At 46.4% G+C, this 22,460-nt stretch overlaps 1 protein-coding gene across 1 annotated transcript in view; it reads left to right on the forward strand.

Moving 5' to 3' along the window:
• Positions 1–316: 316 nt before the first annotated feature.
• Positions 317–22,460, forward strand: part of LOC149361131 (uncharacterized) — a 32,705-nt gene continuing 10,561 nt past the window's right edge. The window contains exons 1-3 of the mRNA XM_089568002.1: positions 317–666; positions 16,814–16,915; positions 20,730–20,902. Of these exons, the coding sequence (XP_089424128.1) occupies positions 524–666; positions 16,814–16,915; positions 20,730–20,902 (418 nt within the window). The 5' untranslated portion in view covers positions 317–523. The remainder of the gene's footprint in view (positions 667–16,813; positions 16,916–20,729; positions 20,903–22,460) is intronic.

Below are 22,460 nucleotides of genomic sequence, written 5' to 3' on the forward strand. Positions count from 1 at the left end.
AAAGACCACACTGGCTTTAGCAGCAGTCTGCAAAAAGACTCGAGAGCAAGAAGTGATAGCGCTAACTATACAATACTGCTTCTTCCTTTCTCGTTTTAACCTCCAAACGCGATGTTAAGCATCAAAGTGACAAAGACCGTGTTGTCGGCCCGCGATGAAATGCGAAAGCTTTGCTTCCAACGGTGTGTGGACCTCATTGTTCGCTGAACTCAATCCCTCCTTTGTTCATTGTGAGCAGCAGGCTGGCGGCGACAACATCGAGACAAGAACCGCGCACGTGGCCACTGGTAAGGACCTTGCATTCGAAAGCGCGCGGGTACCTCCTCATTGTTAGATAAAGAGAACAACGCAAACGACGTATACAATTGGAAAGGTTTTTATTAGCCCGCATTTGAGCCAAGTACATAAGTACTTTACGAATGAGGTTTCGTCACTAAAGCAACGCAGTCGACGGTGCGGGTATATCGGCCGTTGCGGATAATTATTGAATCTTGTAGGGTTTAACAAAGCTGCTTTTTCAGCGATGGCGCCTAGTGTGACAGTGCCGGTCCCAATTTGCGTCGCCTCTTGCCTCCTACTCGTCACCAGTGGTGTTCGCCCCATTCCAGAGGGTATAGGAGGAACATGGACTACGCCGCACAATGCTGGATCGCTCACGCGAAACCCGTAAGTTACTAACGAGGTCATTAAACTCGGGAGCATTCTTGCCTGTTCGATGCTTCAAATGAGCATTGTAGACACCAAGAGAAGGTGCTGTTTGCTCCGCACACAGCATTGTCACGGACGATAAACACGTTTTCTATTCCCAGAGAGTTTTGTGAACCTTCGATTTAGTCCTCTTTCGCCCGTAGGTCTATTTTGAAGCTGGGCGTTCAGGTTGATTTGCTTCCTCTGACAAACGCGATACTTTTGTCATTGGAAGCACTGCCTTTCAATTTAGTGCGCAGAGAAACAGCGTTGGAGTATCTTCGTAACAAAGAAAGCGTCCCTACTCAGTAGCATTTATTAAATTTGGGCGCAAAAGGCACCAGTTAATTATTTGCGCATTAGGTGGCTCTAAACTCCACGGATGGGACAATAATGACCCGGCTATAATACACGAGGGGTCTGAGATGATTATACAGAAAATCCAGTAGTGGCTGAAACCAAGGAAGGCATAGGAGAATAATACTTTTTAATCATAACGAATACAGAGAGAACAGAGAGAATAAACAGGCCACCGTCACGGCGCTGGTTCTGCAGTGAGCGCGGGTGCTTCGTTTTACTAGAATAATTACACTGTAGCATGGGCCCGACTACGTTGGACTGCAAGAACTTAACGGCGCTATGCCGCCAGACGGTGACGGCACGGTCACACTCATCCAGCTGCATCACGATTCTCGGAAAACAAATTGCCCGTGCTATTCTGGGAAACGTTGCTGTGGCCGGTGGCCTTCTGATTATTTCGTTTTAGACTGCTAACCTCGCGTTGCGGAAGCACATATTCACGTGACAGTTTTTAAATGTCACGGAAATTTTTACAGATCACGTCAAAGGTACTGTACGTCAACGAAAACTACAAGTGTTTCTGAATATGCTCTACAACTCTACGACCTTTACAATGAAAATTTTGTTCTACTGTTAACGATAAAAGTTTCGCGAGTATATATTTGTCGAGTCCCAGGCAAAAAAAAAGACAACTGGTACAATTGGGATTTCTAACTGGAATGTCCGATTGCTCCTAATTGGAGGGCCTAACTGAAACCAATTGGTTCCAAATACACAATTCGAGCCGATTGGACATTACATTTTGATCCAACTGGAAACTCCAATTCGACCCGATGGTTTTTTTTTTTGCCTGGGTTGGCAAATCAGGTTTACTGAAAGAACATGCAGACTGGTAACGACAACTGCGTACAACCCTACACTGCACGAATATTCGTAGAACGGGACATCATTTGAAAGATTGGCACAGTTTAGCTGAAACACGTCATAGGGCCGAATGCATGACGACCGCCCCTTTGGATGGGTGCGCAGCTGGTGAGCACTCTTAAGGTTACTATGCATGAAACCTAAATAGATTCGAAAGTAGAAGGAAAGTCCGGCTACGTCGTACCTGAGCTGATGGAGCAGTGCGCGCGACTCGCGGAAGTGGCGGGTTCAAATAACATCTCCTGCATGTACCTGTTTTCTTCTTATACTTTCTGCAAAATTTTCTCCTATTTAAAAATTATTGCGGCATTATTTCCGCGCCTACTCAGCAGCATAAAAAAGGAACGTTTCATAATACTTTCCAGAGTTTCAGTGACTGTTGGCTTTTTCTGATTTGCGACCCAACAAACGCCACATTAGCAATGGCTTCGAAGTACAGCATCCGCTTCGCGTGCCGGAGGACCGCGGATTCAGTCTCGGTGCTGCACAATTCTCCGTTGCATTAAAAACCTCCCAATATTCATGAAATTGACCAACTAGGAGCAAGGTGCGGTCTGATCCGTGCGACCAGAGCCGACAGCGCACCCTATCACTAGAACAGGATATGACCACCTTGGTTTAGTGCTTAGCCACCAGCTCCTATATGAGTACACAATCAAACCCCGGCTCTCATTTACCAGAGGCTGCGAACAAACTGACGAAGGTGGTAGATCTGTTACGCAGCCGAAAGCGCTACGAATCTCTGGACCTGGTAAGGCCACCATTGCATATTTACACTGGCAACGCTTAACACTAGAACCTTATCGAGTGAGGCTAGCCTAGAGGTACTGTTAGCGGAACTAGCGAGTGATAAATGGGAGTCCATAGGGCTTAGCGAGGTTATGAGATCAGATGAAGCATATACTGTGTTGAAAGGTGGGCACGTACTCAGCTGTCGCTGCTTAGCAGACGTGCGAGCGTTAGGTGTGAGATTCTTGATCAATAATGACTAGGGCCCGGAAATTTAGGCACTAAATAACCCCGGAATAGGCAGGCATCTAGGCTCTAAAAAATATTAAAATAGGCGCTATAAAGCAAAAATAGGCGCTTTGAATAATACTCTTTATTCATATGTACAAGATTTGTAAGTCAAGCACAGAGCGTACGCAGTCCTCAACTGAAGCAATAAAGCGCATTCTCAGGTTTTCGAAGTTTAAGCGCCTTCGGTTTTCGCTAAGCATAGCTTTGCACTTTAAAAGGCATATTTTGACATCACATGAAGTTAGTGGCGCGAACCGAAAACATGAGCGTTGATAAAGGCTTAGGCCTTCAGGTGATGTGGCCGTATCATCTCCGCATAGAAAGTCTCCGATTTGGGAAATTGTTTCTAGGCATCTTTTTTTTTTCTACCAATTGTTGCATCTTCGTAGAAGCAGTAGATCCCTTTCCTTTCAGTCCCCGAGGGGCTGCTGGTACTCTTGCCACTACCTTCAACAATTCATCTATTGGGAGTCCAGCCTTTTCCAACTTTGTCATCCTTTCCGTCAATTTTGAGAAGCTTGCACTAATGTATTTCAGGTCTCTTTCCAAGCTCGCCTCTTGCTACACTTCGAGATAAACACTTCGTTACACTGCGTTCAAGTTACAATTCGAGAAAAACGTTCAGCGAGACCCCCGCCTTCTGTGCGTGCATCGGCGCGCGCCCTTCACCGCACTTCGACACGTCTCAAAATTGAAAAACGGCACCGAGGACCAAAGTGCCGGATTTAGGCATTTATAGGCAAAAAATGCGGTAAAATAGGTATTATTTGCTAAAAAATGACAAAAAGGCAGGAAAGTGCAAAAATCCCCCGTTTAGGCATTTATAGGCATGTTTAGGCAAATGCCTAAATTTCCGGGCCCTAATAATGACAAAGCTGGCAACATAGAGGAGTTTACAGCATTAAATAGAGGGTGGCAGTTATTGTCATTACTTGAGCTTAATAAGAGGTACAAATTGAAAGTTGTACAGGCGTACGTACTGACATCCAGTCATGATGATGGAATAGTCGAAACTTTCTATGAAGTCGTCGAATCGGCAATGATTAAGTTCAATTTTTCAATTCCAATTTACTTCGGACATAAATACACGATGTGAAATATGCCCCTGAGGTAAGGCAAATAGAGACTCCTGTGTCTCTTGACGAGGCCTTCACCCCGGACCACTGCCCCGGACGTACACATCTGACAGCTGGCACAGAATCATTAAAAATATGTTGGACACAATGAAAATTTACAAAGCTAACTACACAGGTATGCGCCCAAAAATGAACGTATATGATGACATTGAGACAGAATTATTTGTGAAGAAGGTTATACAGTTCCTAACAGTGTTCGTAACAATCCTTACTCAAGTATTTCACGAACCAACAATACATAAACTACAATCAAGCCATTTAAACCACAGGGGAAATTAGTGGAAACTTCAATGAGACATCAGGAGAAAGCTATTGTCACGTAGTGGTGACTGCAGTCCGGCGAACAGGAAAACAACGAGGATGTCTTCGAAACGGAACTCTTTATTCGGGCTGACTTGCGCCCGCAAAGAACTGAATCACTCGGCGGCGGCGTAGCAACAGGCGTGCTCGGCGGTCGTCGGATAGAATGCCCGCCACTGTCGGCCGAGCTCCCTTTAAAGCTGATAGCGAACCTTCGAGATAAAGCGTGGAAGGTTGTAGAACTTTCTGGCACAAAGTAGAATGGGCTCCGCCTGGATGCGATCAATCGAGATAATTCTAGGCGCGTCTTGCGTCACAAACGAAGCGATAAAGCGGCGTGCCGGCAGCCTTGAAGCATGAACAAATAAACACAACAAACAAACGCTACAAAGATTCGCAGCATTACTCCTCTCTCAAAGAAGCATCGACTCGACGCTTTAGAACATAATGCGGGTATTAACAATCAAAAACAGATTGTGCAAAAATAAACACCGAATGTGGAAACACGGCGTCCTTTAGCGTGCATTATAGGGCTTTAGGCGTACGACATGGACTACTTCTGGTCGCACGCGGCGTCGCTGGGATCCAGTCATTTGGTCAGGGACGACTTCATAGTCCAATTCACCTAGCCGACGAAGAACCTTGTACGGGCCGAAATAGCGTCGCAACAGCTTTTCACTCAATCCTCGGCAGCGAATGGGTGTCCAAACCCAGACTCGGTCTCCTGGCTTGTATTCCGCGTTGCGTCTTCGTAGGTTGTAGCGTGTGGCGTCGGTCCTCTGCAGGTCTTTTATCCTTAATCGGGCAAGTCTTCGGGCTTCTTCTGCGCGTTGTAGGTAGGCGGCGACGTCGACGTTATCTTCTTCGGTAACGTTCGGCAACGTTCGGGGCCAGTAATACTTGTCTTGAATGCGGCGGAGGGTGCGAGAAAACCCGAGATGTCCAGCTGACGGCTCGTCGTGTGAGACCTGAAGACCTTGTTGTACCAGTAAGTCTCCACGCAGACTTACAGGTACAACAAGGAGGTAGGCTGTCTTGTTCGCTGCAAAGGTCTTCTTCACGAGGACATCGTTCCGTAAGCAGAACGAGGACAATCCTCGCTTGAACGACGCGGGGGGTGAACAAACCTTGCCTTCGAAGTATTCGATGAGGCATTTTATGTCGGGGTCCGAGCGTCGCTGTTGTGCAAAAGAGCTGGAGCTGATGGGTCCCAGGAAGGCGTCCTCATCGTCGTCCGGCGGCGGTGCATCTACAGGGGCTCGGGACAGGCAGTCGGCGTCAGAGAGCTTGCGTCCGGACTTGTAAAAGACGGTTACATCAAACTCCTGAAGCCGCAGGCTCCAGCGAGCGAGGCGGCCGGAGGGGTCCTTCAAACTGGCGAGCCAGCACAGTGCATGGTGATCGCTGACCACCTTGAACGGTCGACCGTACAGGTAGGGGCGGAATTTCGACGTAGCCCAGATGATGGCAAGGCACTTCTTCTCAGTTGTCGAATAATTAGCTTCAGGTTTGGACAGGGAACGGCTAGCGTACGCGATGACCTTCTCCATTCCGTCAATTTTCTGAACGAGGACAGCGCCTAGGCCCACACTACTTGCGTCGGTGTGAATTTCAGTCTCAGCGTTTTCGTCGAAGTGCGCGAGGATCGGTGGGGTCTGTAAACGACGCTGAAGTTCCTTGAAGGCTTCCACCTGCAGCGCTTCCCATTTAAATGGCACGTCTGCTTTTGTAAAGTGGGTCAGTGGCTCGGCGATGCGCGAAAAGTTCTTCACAAACCGTCGGTAGTACGCGCACAGTCCGAGGAATCTGCGCGCAGCTTTCTTGTCGGCCGGTCGTGGAAAAATTGCGATACCAGCGGTTTTCTGCGGGTCTGGCCGTACTCCCTCCTTGCTAACGATGTGGCCTAGAAACAGCAGCTCTTCATAGGCAAAGTGGCATTTCTCTGCTTTCAAAGTTAGGCCGGACGATTTTATTGCGTCTAGTACGGTTCGAAGTCTTTTTAGGTACTCCTAAAAGTTCGAGGCGACGACAACGACGTCATCTAAATATACCAGACAAATCTGCCACTTCAGGCCTGCCAGCACTGTATCCATTACTCGCTGAAATGTGGCTGGTGAGGAACAGAGACCAAATGGCATAACCTTGAACTCGAAGAAGCCATCTGGTGTGATGAATGCGGTCTTCTCGCGATCTCGTTCATCGACCTCAATTTGCCAGTAGCCGCTCTTGAGGTCCATTGATGAGAAATGCCTGGCATTGCAGAGCCGGTCCAGTGTGTCGTCGATGCGAGGGAGGGGGAAGACGTCCTTCTTTGTGATGTTGTTCAAGCGGCGGTAATCAACGCAAAATCGAAGTGCACCGTCTTTCTTTCTCACTAGAACAACAGGTGCCACCCAGGGGCTCTTCGAAGGCTGAATAACGTCGTCGCGCAGCATTTCTTCCACTTGGTCCCGGATGGCTTGTCGTTCTCGCGGCGACACTCGGTAGGGGCTCTGGCGGAGAGGTCGGGCGTGCTGGTCGGTTATAATGCGATGTTTGGCAATCGGCGTTTGTCGGACCTTCGGAGATGACGAGAAGCACTCGCTGTAGCTTCGAAGGAGATTGCGAATCTGGTCTTGTCTGTTTCGGGGCAGGGCTGGGTTTATGTCGAAAGTGGGCGAGTTCTCTTGGTTGAATCTTCTACGGATGGGTCCGAGAGCGTGAAGAAGTCTCGTACGGCGGATATTTCGTCGAGGAATGCAATCCTCGTTCCTTTGTTAATGTGCCGATATTCTTCGCTAAAGTTAGTCAGCAGTACTTCGGCTTGGCCTTTGCGGAAATGTGCGATGCCTCTTGCGATGCCGATTCCTCAGTCGAGAAGCAACTGCATGTTCCCCTCGATAATGGCTTCAGTGTCACCCGCTTTTGTGGCGCCTACGGTGACGATGACGCCTGAGCGGGGTGGGACACTCACTTGTTCTTCCAGGACACTGAGCGCGACGTGATGTTCCGTAGTTCTCATCGACGGGATGGCCTCGTCCATGGAAAGTGTGATAATCTTGAATCGCAGGTCGATGATCGCTTGATGCTCAGTAAGGAAATCCATGCCCAAGATCACCTCGCGGGAACATTGCCGTAGCACTGCAAAGGTCGCGGGATAGGTATGTCCCTTCAGAGTTACTCGCGCTGTGCATCGTCCTGATGGCGTAATGAGGTGGCCCCCTTGCGGTGCGGATTTGTGGGCCGTCCCAAACGGTCGTTACTTTCCTCAGCTGCGCAGCGAATGGTCCATTCATCACCGAATAATCGGTGCCTGTGTCGACTAGAGCGGTGACTTTCCGGCCGTCGATAACGGCTTCTAAGTCGAATGTCCTGGCTCTGGAGTTGAATGTCGTCCTCGGCGTCGGGTCTCGGCTTCGTCGGGTATGTGAATCGTGGGTGGGGCGTGTGGTCGAAGCTTTGCTTGATGGCGGCGTAGTTTTGAAGGTGGTTCGCGTCGTGGTAGAGGTTGTCTTTGTATGCGGCGTCGGCGTAGTGGGTGCGGCGTCTTCATACGGCGTGGTCGCTGTAGGATCTTCGTCGTTTCCTCGGCAAGCAACCTGACCTCCACAGGTTGCTTTGTTTAGTTTCCCCTACGGGGGCTAGGGGAGCTTCCTTGGACTGCCGCGGCGTAGCTGCGGCCCGGTGATGCAAAGCGTGCGGTGGACGGTGACGGGGAGCGGCAAAGACGGCTTGACGACACGTACTCCCCTCTGTGCAGATAGTCGTCGATTTCCCGTGGTCGCTGGCCGGGGATTGGTCGTGGGGCGTCGATAGCGAAACGCAGGCCGATGCGTCTGTACGGGCAGTGGCGATGTACATGACCGGCTTCGCCGCAATGGAAGCACAGCGGGCGGTTGTTGGAAGTCCTCCAGGCGTGGCACTTCCTGGGGCTTGGGCGTCGTTCATAGACTGGGCGGGCGGGGGCACGGAGGCGGCGTTCGGGAACAGCTGGTTCAAGTCGAAGAGGCGGACTTCGGCTCACGCGTTGGGGCTGAGGACTGCGTAGTGCAGCGGCGTAGGTTAATGCTGGAGCTTCAGCAGGAGGCGAAGATGACAGAGTGCCAAGCGCATGCAGCACTTCTTCGCGTACGATTTCCTCAAGGGTCGCTGCTTGAGGCTGGTTGGGAGATGGTAGCAGGCGACGCAGCTCTTCCCGTACAATTTCGCGGATAACATCCCGCAGGTGGCCTCCGAATGCTGGACCATCCCAGAGGGCAGACGAGGTCACTTGGGGCTGTCGAGGAAAATGACGGGCACGTGCTTCCAAGGTTTTCTCAATGGCGGCTGCTTGAGTGGTGAATTCCGCGACCGTCGTCGGTGGATTGCGGGTCAGACCGCCGAAAAGTGCCTCTTTAGCACCACGCATCAGAAGCTCCACCTTCTTCTCCTCTGCCATGTCAGGGTCGACTCGTCGAAAAAGGCGCTTCATACCTTCTACATATGCGGTCACTGACTCGTTCGGGTGTTGGATGCGTGACTGTAGGAGCAGCTGAGCTCTTTCTTTCTTGATGATGCTCGTGAAGGCCTTCAGGAAGTGCCGTTTGAATAATTCTCACGTCGCTAGAGAAGGTTAGTTGTTCTCGAACCAGATTCTCGCTGGTCCTTCCAAGGCGAAGAAAACATGGCTCATCTTAGTCTGGTCGTCCCAACTGTTGAACACGGCGGCACGCTCAAACTGTTCTAACCATTCCTCGGGATCCTCGCCCGGTGAAGCGTTGAACGAGGGGGGAGTCGGGGCTGGTGTAAAATAATGGGGGCTGGTGTCGTAGCCATAGCTGAAGTCGAAATTGAGGGGTCCTTCTTCGTTCGCGTGCGGTCCGGTAGCAGTCTGAATTCTGGTGGACACCTCTGGAGACGAAGGCTGCTTCGCCCTTCGCCTGCGGAGGGGACGGCTTCTGCGGCTTTCGCGGGATCTTCTTCGAGACGGCTCGGGCTGCTCTGACGGCTACCAGGGGGTGAGGGCGATAGTGACATCCGTTAGCACCTCCACCAGATGTCACGTAGTGGTGACTGCAGTCCGGCGAACAGGAAAACAACGAGGATGTCTTCGAAACGGAACTCTTTATTCGGGCTGACTTGCGCCCGCAAAGAACTGAATCACTCGGCGGCGGCGTAGCAACAGGCGTGCTCGGCGGTCGTCGGATAGAATGCCCGCCACTGTCGGCCGAGCTCCCTTTAAAGCTGATAGCGAACCTTCGAGATAAAGTGTGGAAGGTTCTAGAACTTTCTGGCACAAAGTAGAATGGGCTCCGCCTGGATGCGATCAATCGTGATAATTCTAGGCGCGTCTTGCGTCACAAACGAAGCGATAAAGCGGCGTGCCGGCAGCCTTGAAGCATGAACAAATAAACACAACAAACAAACGCTACAAAGATTCGCGGCACTATTATACGTTTGAATGAAGAAATAGCTTTAATTGTTTTTTAAAAGAGGCATAGTTACGCTTTCTTTGGCGAGTGTAACTAAGTATGGATATGCATTGCACAGCGAAATTATTTTATTATGTATAGCTTTAGTACCATATATTATTCTTTTTTTAACCTCGTCGATAAAATAGTGCGTAAGTTGTACGCTACGTCTCCGTTTAAGTCTGTGTTTGAAAAGGCGGCATAGTCAAGTTTAATTTTGCGGAAAATCAATGTGGCTAAATGAAAATTATAGAGCTGTGGAAATGGTAATATGTTCAACTTATCGTATACGGAGTTTGTTGATGAGGGTTGATGAAATGATATCATTTTCAAGGCTCTGTTTTGCAACGAAGAAAAACGCTCAGGGTCTACCTTGTTGGGAAAAAAGCAGTGCTGAGACGAGGTACAAGGAAAGAAGAAGACAACAGAACTGGCGCTGACTATCAACTGAAAGTTTATTAGAAACAACACGCAATATATACTCTATCGACAACCAAGAGCGCATGGCAACACCAAAAGCCATAGCGATACATCAATCACCTGAACCAAGACGGGGGTACATGATTTTTCAGAAGATGCAGGTTGGTTATTCCGGGGAGAAAGCGCAGGTCATGCTTAATCTGGCAACCTTTGTTTGTTTTTCTTCGTTTCTTTTCCTCTTCCCTGGCCCTTCTGTCTACAGCGGCGCACAATTTGCCGAGCTTGTTTGGTGCAGAAAAAAGAACATCAATGCCATATCTGCTGCCTACTTGCTTCAAATGGTGTGACATTTGGTGAACGTACGGTAGAACAAATAATTTCTTTTTTTCCTTTTTTCAGGATTCCTGTATTTCCTGCCTTTTGACCTTTTTAATTATCTGACTTCCAGCGAGCACTAAGACATCATCTGCCAATTCCGCAATTCTTAGCCTCTGAACCTGCTGATTAAAACTTGTACTGATAGCATGCACGCATGATTTGGGAAAGGCAGCACCTAGGCAAGAAACTGTTATGTAACATTTAACCACCTTCGAATGCGCCGAACGAAAACTGAGCAAAGGCTTCTTTGATCTCTGAAGGAAGGACCAGCACACGTGATCTTGCTTCGTTGCCAATCTTATATCTAAAAACTGTAGCTCATTCCCGTGAGGTTTTTTAAGGGTGAAAGTTAGGCCGTGTTCATTTTGATCAAAAATCTTTAACACCTCATCGACCTGCCTGCTGAAGTCATCATGTTCGACAAAAACAAGATACTCATCCACATATCTGAAGACGCATTGTGTACTGACACTCAAATTAATTTTAATAGCTTTATCTACATAACTGAGAAAGATATTACTTAGTACCGGAACCACTTTGGAACTGATGCGCACCCCATGTTTTTGAGTGTGCAAACTCCCTTCCCATTCAATAGGTACTGCCATTGCCAAATCATGAATGCATGCTATCAGTACAAGTTTTAATTAGCAGGTTCAGTGGCTAAGAATTGCGGGCTTTCCAGGTGATCCCTTAGTACTTGCTTGCAGTAAGAAAATTAAAAAGGTCAAAAGGCAAGAAACTCTGGAACCTTCAAAAAAGGAAAAATAAAGAAATTCGTTGTTCTACTGTACGTTCACCAAGTGTCACCCCGTTTGAAGCAAGTGGGCAGCAGATATGGCATTGATGTTCTTTTTTCTGCCCCAAAGGAGCTCGGCAAATTGTGCGCCGCTGTAGACAGAAGGGCCAGGGAAGAGAAAAAGAAACGAAGAGAAGCAAAGAAGGTTGCCAGATTAAGCATGACCTGAGCTCTGTCCCTTGTGCTGAAGGGGTTGTGTATGGAGTGCCGTTCATGTGCGGGAAGACCTATATAGGTCAGACAGGAAGGTGCTTGAACACCCGCCTGAGAGACCACAACACTTCTTTGAGAGGGGCTCCGTCGTCAAATTTAGCCTTGCATTACAGGAAATGTCCCCGGAATAAGCAACCTGCATCTTCTGAAAAATCATGTACCATTATTTTCAATGAAACTAGAATCCTGTACAAACACAAAGATAAACTAACAAGGGTAATCAGCGAAGCGTTTCGTATCCACAAAAACATTCATTCGTGCGTGAGCACCCCCTCTGTAACAGTTCATGACTGTCAACTAAAGTATCTTGATCCAGGTGATTGATGTATCACTATTGGTTTTGGTGTTGCCATGCGCTCTTGGTGGTCGATGGAGTATATATTGCGTGTTGTTTCTAATAAACTCTCAGTTCGTAGTCAGCGCCGGTCCTGTTGTCTTCTTCGTTCTTTGTCCCTCGTCTCAGCGCCTTTTTTTCACAGCAGTATGTACCAACTAGCTCAACTCTCCATTTTATTGCAGTCTGCGTTGTTGCACGTTCCCTAGACTAGATGGCAGTATGTCAGTTAAGAGTGGGATAAATGAGAAATGCTGTTGTTTTCTATCACTTAAAGGCAAAAATCTTTTACTCTGTATATCATGCCAAGAGACCTAGATATCTTCTCTCGGATATGATTTATGTGCTCAGACCAACTAAGGTCAAACTTGAAAGAGACTCCTATTATAGAAATCCATATGGGTTTGCAGGCACTATTTTTGAATTATGATTGCTTAACTTTATATCATAAAGTAGTGGTTTGTTTTTTGGACGGAACATTATGAACTGAGTTTTCTTTACGTTTAAGTTGATCTCATTCACATTCAGCTAAATGTGAAGCTCGTTAAGCCAGATGTTAGCACGCTGCTCTATTAAGTAAAGGTCGGCACTTGTAAAGAAGACGTTAGTGTCATCGGCGTACATAGCAATGGCAGGGGTTAAAAGAATATTTTCAATATCGTTGATGTATAAAAGAAAAAGCGAGGGACCCAAAATTGATTCTTGTGGGACTTCAAACTTTATATCCCCCAAACTCGACCTGAATTCGTGAAGCTGTGTGTATTGCATTCTGCCTGCAAGGTAGCTCTTAATTAATGAAAGTGGCAGCCCACGAATACCGTATGCGGTTAACTTTTGAAGCAAGATTCGGTGTTGAATAGAATCAAACGCCTTTCGCAAGTCAAGAAAAATTCCCACTGCAAAAAGCCGCTGTTTAAAGTCGTCAAGAATGTTTTATTTTATTTGGCCCGCCGCGGTGGCACAGTGGTTACGGCGCTCGGCTGCTGACCCGAAAGACGCGGGTTCGATTCCGGCCGCGGCGGCTGAATTTCGATGAAGGCGAAATTCTAGAGGCCCGTGTACTGTGCGATGCCAGTGCACGTTAAAGAACCCCAGGTGGTCGAAATTTCCGGAGCCCTTCACTACAGCGTCTCTCATAACCTCAGTTGCTTTGGGACGTTAAACCCCAATGAACCAAACCAAACCTTTTATTTTATTTGCAGTAATGCAGATTCAGTCGATTTTTCGGACTGAAATCCAAATCGATGTTAAATGATTATTTTTCTCGCTTGTATAAACTCATACAATCTTTTATAGATAACACACTTCGCTATTTTAGAGAAAAGCGACAGTACCGATACTGGTCTAGAATAATTGAGGCCATTTTTGCTACCACCTTTAAATACAGCTGTAACTCGTGCTACTTTCATTTTATCAGGGAACATACCTGTCACTAACATTCTGTTAGAAATGTGTTAAGTGCTCCAGACATATAAGAGATAGCTGCTTTAATAGGAAATACGCTGATTTCATCATTGCCGGGCGAACAGGTGTCTTTCAGCGCATTTACAATCTGTGCTATTTCTTCGTCTGAAGTAGGCGCCAGGAACAAAAAATCGCTGTAAGCCGACGGAACGTATAAAGTAGCAGATTTTGAGGCATGTGTTGTTTTGGGCCCATTAAAGATGGCCGAAGACAAGAAATGAGTGTTAAACTGATTTTCAAGCGTCACGCCGGAGTTGACTGCTACATTTATGTCCAGTTCAGTAGGTATACTCGATCGTTCATTTCCTATTATTTTGTTAACAGCTCCCCAAAGAGCTGCTAACAAAATTCTTTGCCTGCTTGAGGTCCACGCTTAACTTTTGTCTATATTTCGTAAACTCTATTAGATCGGTCTGATTCTTCGTTTCTAGGAAGCGAGAGAACATTACATTCTTCTGCATTACATAGAGCGATTAAGCTCTGGAATGATCTTCCTGACAAGATTATCTCTTACATTGATCCTGGAGAGTTTAAAAAACATCTATGTATGCATTTATTGCCCCAGTAATGTTCGAAATGTACGACAGTTTCATTTGCTCTTAACGTTATTTTCCCATTGACCGCTGCTTCTGTTGCCCCGGGTTACCTTTTTTTTCACATGTTCGTGTTTCGTTTTTTTTTCTATTTTCGTGTTTGATGCTATTTTAACTCCGTTTTGTATTAACTTTGTGTTCCTTTCTTGTATTTGCCTTGTACTGCGTTCGTTGTATCGTTATTATGATTTTTTCCATCCGCATATTTTTTTTTCCATATGCCCCCTCACCCAATGCTCTTCGGGGCCTGTGAGGTACAAATAAATATATAAATAAATAAACATGCAGTTTTTTCTTTTATGCGTTTGAACAGTGATAGTGTGATCTATTCTTTTCTGGCTTTCCTATTTACTACTGCTTCCACTGCCCCTGGTTACCTTTTTTTTTCACATGTTCGTGCTTCGATTTTTTTTATGGAAGGCACAACTGTATTTTTTAATTATTTTTGTAAGAAAATGTCATTGGCTTTTGAAGGATCGGTTTCGTGATACACCTCTTCCCAAATAGTTTCCTTTATCAAGGTGCAAAAGCGGCAATGCTCTCAAAATTTACTATCCAACGAGTGTAGGCGTTCTTTGAAACTTCTTTTTTTAATAAATAGAGCAAAAAAGGGCAGATGGTCACTCACTGCAGAAGAAAACACTGAAGAAAGAATATTTTGAGAATGAAAACTTGTGAAGCGTACATCAATTAATGTTGCAGAGGATTCAGTCACCCTTGTGGGTTGATCAACGATATTTTCACACCCACAAGATGACATTAGTTCAGTCAGATTTTTCTTCACGTTGCTGTTTGCCAGGAGGTCTATATTTAGATCCCCAAATAATATTACAGGTCATTTGTCGAGAGCGGCAAATTCGACAAACGACTCAACAAATGCAAAAACTGATTGCTCGTGGTGTGTGTGTGTGTGGGGGGGGGGGGGGGGGGAGGGACGATATAGCAAAAGAACGGCAACTGTGCTGCTGAAAATTCGAATAGATTCATATGGTTCGTTGACAACGGTGTACTCCCGAATAATTTCACAAACTAGGTTCTTCTTGATGTAGAGAGCGACGCCGCCTCCACGTTTGTTTTCACGGTACATAGAAATGTTGCTGTACTCAGAAAAGTGCCTGATATGCTTATCTGATCTGTGACATGTCTCTGTGAAGCCAGTAATGTCAAAGCGCCACTGTATTTGATCCAGATTCACCTCGATTTCATCGGTTTTGTTTTTGAGGCTCTGCGCATTTAAGTGGTACAAAGTGTTCGATGAAGGGGATATTTGTTCCTACTTGTAAGGTTGTTGAAGAGGTCTGTATCGAAGTAAGAGGCCATGACTGTTCTAGATTTCAGAAACTTCTTTCAACGCTCTTCACAGCAGTTAACTCGATTTTAGCTACATCATATTCTGCGGCAATCCTTACCGCTCGAGAATTCGTTCCCTCCCAGTAAATCATAAAACGTTACAAGGATGTCAGCGAGATATATGCGCTGGACATTAGACACCTCCCCCAGACGTCCATTTTAGTACCATTTACCAAATGCATTAACGGCATTAAAATGCATTAACGGCACGAAAACAGTCAGAGAGCGAAACATGCTGATCGAATTTGATTCGATTACGCGATGTAAATTAACGCGATAACATATCGGTGATATATATTAAAGCTTTCTACGGATGTCTTACATGCAGCAGCAAATTAGGACGTTTCTACTGTACTGAAGTATATTGAAGTATCAAATCAAGCAAACGCCATTTTGATAACAGTTGTTAATGGAGCAGGTAACCAGTCAGTGCCAAAGTCAGTCATTACGTAAACACTGAGATGTAAACATTGAGATAGTTACAACCTACGGCTGCATTTCACTCGTCACTCAAAGCATATCCAAAAGGGCTGATAATAAAGGGGAGGGAAAATTTAATTCACTGGAATTTGGTATAGCGTTAAGAGTCGACGGACTGGCAGAGAAAATGAGTAATATTTTTGAAATGACATGACACCATCTGTCTGCGAATGGTTTGGTTTGGTTTATGGGGTTTAACGTCCCAAAGCGACTAAGGCTATGAGAGACGCCGTAGTGGAGGGCTCCGGAAATTTCGACCACCTGGTGTTCTTTAACGTGCACTGACATCGCACAGTACACGGGCCTCTAGAATTTCTCCTCCACAGAAATTGAACCGCCGCGGCCGGGATCGAACCCGCGTCTTTCGGGTCAGCAGCCGAGCACCATAGCCACTGAGCCACCGCGGCGGCCCTGTCTGTGAATGATTCGAAACAAGGAACTGTCGTACGTAAAAAATATGTACAATCTCCAGATAGCATAAACGCGTTATCATGCGGAATCGCTACTAATCTAACGCTGCGCGTGCTAGAAATTTCGTAAAAAACCTTTTCCTCATAACATAGTGCATAATTTGGTTGATTTCTTAACTCTTCCTCTCGCCGGGGTGGCTCAGTGGTTATGGTGCTCGGCTGCTGACCCGAAAGACGCGCGTTCGATCCCGGCCGCGGCGGTCGAATTTCTTTGTAGGAGAAATTCTAGAGGCCCGTGTACTGTGCGATGTCATTGCATGTTAAAGAACCCCAGGTGGTCGAACTTTCCGGAGCCCTCCACTACGGCTTCTCTCATAGCCTTAGTCGCTCTGGGACGTTAAAAGCCCATGAAACCAATCTTTCTCTTGAAACCATGATGGCTATTTTTTTATTTTTATCCTGCCCAGAACAAACTCCTATTGCGCTCCACTCTTTGTCCCATATTTTATTGCAGCTTCAAGTATGAGGCGAATAGTACACTCAATTAAGTACTAAAGTAAATGAATCTTCCCTCCGCAGTCGCATAATTACGGATGTCAACTATGGAGGCCACCGCATGGCAGAGGTATTCGTGGACAGATACACCGGTAGCTTGCTGCACTGCAACGTGCTCGGCGACAGGTAAGTCACGACAAAACTCCATACCGCATTCACAATTGGAATTACGTCAAGCTTTATGCTACGCTTTATGCATGCAAGAATACAAAAGCGTAACTAAAAGCAGAACGCAAACTGTACTGTTTGTATTTATTCGAAAGTATTCACAAAGAAAGAGCTGTGGCCCCACAACTGTCAAAAAGCATAAGGCAGACACTGGAACTGCTTTAAAGTGAGAGAAGCAACGTGTCACTACTGCTCTTAGTCTCGGGAGCGCATGCACTGCATTTTTTCTTCTCTGAATGGTAGCTTGAGGTGTGCTTCACTGCACCTAATTGCCTGTGTTTTTGTCCAGCTTGGCTGTTACTGTGGTTAATCTTTTAGAGAGCTATAACAATTCCTGACAACGGTCTCCGATCAGTCATCACGACTAGTAAAGGCTGCAATGTTTCTCTGTTTCATTCATTGCAGGGTATGTTTTAGGTGCGTTATTTTTCGTAATTTTCGAGCTCGTAGTTGATGGCTTCGTTCAAGTTTCAAGGTTAATTTTCAGTCAGGTACATGGCTGAGGAGAAGGGAAAAAAGCCGCAATTGTGGCTTGACATAGTTCCCAATCCCCATGTTCCTTCAGTAGCAGTTGGGTGGTGAAAAAAAAAGAAAAAAGCAGAAAAGGAAGAAAAACGAGACATTGCGCAGAAAATACAATGGCCAGCACTTCTGGCTCCTTGCAATACACAAACTATAGGGCCAGACACAAACCAACTAATTACAAATGATTTGTAAGGAAACAACATCAAATCGTGGATGAAAACAAAAGCATTTCGCGTCATTCAAGAGGTTATTTGTTACATTGTCGATTGTTTTAATACATTTCAATGTTAATTTGTGCCATATTTGGAGGCAGTGCGAACTTCCCAGAGCACTATACCTGAACAAGCACCTACGTGATTGTCTCATGTACTATAGGCAGCAAAAGACTACGGAATGCGTGTTCGCAGAAAATAATGTAAGGTAGATGCCTCGCGACTTAATCACCTGATATTGTCGCCAGTGCATGGGGCATGTAGCTCCCCTCATATAGGCAGATGTTATTCTTCCACACATCTGCATCCCGTAAACTTTTCCTGCCAATAGTAGCCACTATCAGCAACAAATGAAACGCGAACAATACACAAGGTGCACGAACAGCAAAATGAGAAAATTTTAAGTGGGGGGAGCTTTACACCGGAGGAGCTTCACATGGCTTCAAAAGTGCAAAAACGTTACATTTGAAGTGTTAATCAACCTCACTTACATTTCCTCCGCAGAAGCTCTCATCTTTATGTTTTGGCATTGCAATTCTCTTGTTCGCGTTTCATTAGTTGATAACAGTACGTTACAGTAGCCCATATTCACGATATCAATCAGATGATGGAGAAATCCGCAGAATGTAACCAACCCCTATATATAGCATTCATGGATTACGTGAAAGCATTTGACACAGTTGAAACCTCAGCAGTCATGCAGGCATTGCGGAATCGCGGTGTACAAGAGTCATGTGAAAATACTGAAAGATGTCTATAACGGCAGCACAGCTACCATATTACTTTATAAAGTCAGCGATAAAATGCCAATAAGGAAGGGTGTCAGACAGGGAGACACATATTGCCAATGCTATTCACTGCCTCTTTACAGGAGGTGTACCGAGGGCTGGATTCAGAACAGTTGAGGATACGAGTCAGTGAAGAGTGGATAAGTAATTTGCGATTCGCTGATGGCATTACTGCGTTAAATCACTCAGGTGATGAGCTGCGAAGCATGATCAATAAGTTAGACAGGCAGAGAAGAATGGCTGGCCTGAAAATTAAGAAGACCAGAGTAAAGTTCAACGTACCCGCAAGAGAACACCAGTTCACAAATGGCAGCGAGGTGCTGGAAGTGGTAAGGGAATATGCCTACTTAGGATAGGTAGTGGCCGCTGATCGGGATCATGAAAGAGAAAGAACTAAATGAGTAAGAATAGGGTGGAGCGCATAAGACACGTTCTTTCAGATCATTGATGGCAGTTTACCAATATCCCTCAGGAGAAAAGTGTACAACAGCTGTATCTTGCCGGTACTCGCCTACGGGGCAGAAACGTGGAGGATAACATTTAGGTTTATAGGGGTTTAACGTCCCAAAGCGACTCAGGCTATGAGGGACGCCGTAGTGGAGGGCTCTAGAAATTTCGATCACCTGGGGTTCCCTAACGTGCACTGACATCGTACAGTACACGGTGTTGTATCGGCGTAGCGCTTATCAAGTGTGCTGCACTATGCTACTGTGCCCCGCGTATCTGATGTTCACGATTACTGCTCACGTGTGCACTTGCATAGCTGGCCAATGTTATGCCTCAGTTGCACCCAGGCTGTCTATAAGGCGAAGCCACTGAATTGTTTGTATGTTGTGTTGGTGTTGCTGCCCGAATAAATACTTGACTTCACGGCGTCTGAGTCCAACACACGGGCCTCTAGAATTTCGTCTCTATCGAAATTTGACTGCCGTGGCCGGGATCGAACCTGCGCCTTTGGGTCAGCATCAGAGCGCCATAACCACTGAAAAAAGGGCCCAACTCAAATTGAGAACCACGCAGCGGGCCATGGCAAGGAAAATAATAGGTGTAGCGCTAAGAGACTGGAAAAGTGCAGAGCGGGTGAGGGAACAAACGCGGGTTAATGACATGCTAGTCGAAATCAAGGGGAAAAAATGGGCTTGGGTAGGGCATCCAGTGCGAATGCAAGATAACCGCTGGTCCTTAAGGGTAACGGAGTGGATTCCAAGAGAAGGCAAGCGTAGCAGGGGGCGGCAGAAAGTTAGGTGGGCGGATGAGATTAAGGAGTTTGCGGGGATACGGTGACCGTTGTTGGCAAAGGACAGGGTTAATTGGAGACATGGGAGAGGCCTTTGCCCTGCAGTGGGCGTAGTCAGGCTGATGACGATGATGAGCACGTGACGGTACGTAACTGTAACTACTTCGGAGCCTCCACATACAGATAGGAAATAAATTATATGCGGCGTGTCAATATATATGAACAAAATAAACGAAAGCGTATACCGAATCTTCAAATTTCCTTATACTTCGTAAAGGAGGTAAAAGGTCATAATTCGGACCAAAAAGATATTCAAATGATCGAAGAGAAACATAGCACAGGGAATCAGAACACAATGATGTACCACGTGTCTGATGAACGCAATAGTGCGATTTGTGTACACAAATGGGTCGAACGAATACCAGCCATGCCATAGGAAAAAAAGAAATAGGTAAGACTGCGTGTTCAAACCAGCTGCGTAAATGGCTGTTGTAACGGGGAAATAAACAAAAGATAATGGTTGTGAGACAGACCTCTGAAAGTACAATATTGCGTCACTTTTAAAGAAGTACAAAACGTGCATTGCAAGCTGGCCTCCGTGCAATGCAAACCGCATGGTTTCACTGAGGGCTTATTTTTGGACGAAAAATAGTTCCGCAAGCTGCAAGCAGTACTGCTGATAGATCCAACCTTGATCTGCACGTGCCGATTCATAATGGAGGAGAGGAGAAATATTTAAGAAATATTCACCATTCAATGAATAATGCATTGCATGCTGTAATTTTACGATGAAGCGTTCTGAAATGTTCGACTGCTGGTCGTTTCAACAAAAAGCATCTGTATGCGTTGCACTAAAGTTCCTTGACCCAGCAAATTTGCGGTGAATTTTTAAGGCACCAGTAGTATGAAATGCTACCTGCGCAGAGATTGTAGAGTCGGAGTAAAATTTAAACCGCGAAACTCTCTCGTTTCCAGCATTTTTTTAAAAGCAGCCTGATTTCTCTCACCAGGTTTCTCATCGGCCATTTCTTGAAGTCTGCACGTTCGCCCGCTGTGATTCATGCTACCCCGCATGAGATGAACCGCCTGCTGCACCTGTGTCTGAACCTGCCACCGAACAGCAGGAGACCCGAATATCCGCGGCCGTCGAATCACTCCCTTCGGAACCTATCGATATTCCCAGGTAACATACGGCCAATAGAAAACGCGTGGCAGACGCAACTCACCGAGGGGCCGAAAACAGAAAACGTGTTTTAAGACCCAGGTATTTTTGTATTTTTTTTTTGCGTCGCTTACGGTCAGGTGAGGTACGGATCTAGGAACTCATTTTGTAATGACCAATTTTTGAACCTTTTTTAAATCTTTGAGACTGAAATCTGGTGCCTGCGACTCAGCATTGAAGTATAGGGTATGATTTAACTGCTGTTCTCGGTTGTGAAAGGCGCGGCTGATGAATCGGAGGGGGAAAAATGAATGAACTGCGAAATGAATCGGTACGAAACAAAGCATTTGATCCTATTTTTTTTGTGCCTGGGTACACTACTGTAGCTCTTGAATCAAATACACTTCCATAATGTTTTCATGGTACTCCTACCCATAAATTCTGGAAAAGCGCATTTTATGAACGCGATTTTTCATATATCATAAGCTTTCACAATAAAAATCCGTATATCCACTGATCTCCGCTCGGTATGCTTGCATTTTTTTACGCGAGGGATGGACACTACTTTACGCAAGGGATGGACAAACTTTAAAACAAAGGTTTCGCTACACATCGCAAGAAACGACCATTACCTTCAATATTTCGATGAAAATACCTTACAATATTCCCACTATTATCTGGGGGCCAGCCGAAGAATGAGACGAGTTTACTGAGGTCCACTGTCCTAGCGCGAGCTCTTCGTACCGCGCCAAAACCATCTTTGTCTTCTTCGTCACACTAACCGGGGCCACCGAGCGATTGTCCCGATCGTTGACAGGGAGACGCGCGAAATGGTGATGGGCTTGAACCGTAAGGGGAAAGGGGTGAAGTGCTGGCTACCACGATGAGCGAATGAGTTTCGGTCCACGAAGGTTTCAGGCCGCAGGTTGCCAGGAACCGACGGCTGAGGCCCCAGGACGCGCTAAATGGCTTGAGCAGAGGAAAGGTGTCGTCACATCATAGGTTCATAAGTTCTGGTCTCGGCAGCGTCGTCATTGCGTCATGTCTTCTGGTCGAGGCTGGGGCGGGCGGAGAGGTTGGTTCAGGTCTGAAAGACTGCAGGTACGGCCGGCCAACGCAGGCCAAGAACTCACGGCCAATGAACGTGGCTGACGCAGGACCCCGAAACTCCAGGACCAGGATGCCGATGTTAATAAAGGACCATGTATTAGAGAGAGGGAAACATAATGTTAGGGATGATAAACCACAGTATTGTAGCGTGAGGAAAAACACGCGGAATGGGTGCTTCAATGCCTTCGAGGTAATCGATGAGTGGCGCGAACTTCGAGTCCGCCCTCTGAACAATCCGCATCCTGATGCTTACGGCCAGACTTCTAAACTACTGTTAAAGGTGCACTGAAGAGGAATCTGAACTTGTCTTTTTGCCGCGGGAACTCGATCTACACGTTCCTAGCATTCTTAGAAACTGCGACTTATTGCCCTGTATGGCCGATTTCCCAAATTATATCGAATTAACGACCGGCTCCCGCCCTTTTTTTTTTAATTCCGCCTCGTACGGTGGGCGGAGTCGACCAACGCG

This window comes from Amblyomma mixtum, chromosome 2 (genome assembly GCF_055824585.1).
Source record: "Amblyomma mixtum isolate Tamu chromosome 2, ASM5582458v1, whole genome shotgun sequence".
In the NCBI taxonomy this organism is placed as follows: domain Eukaryota; kingdom Metazoa; phylum Arthropoda; class Arachnida; order Ixodida; family Ixodidae; genus Amblyomma; species Amblyomma mixtum.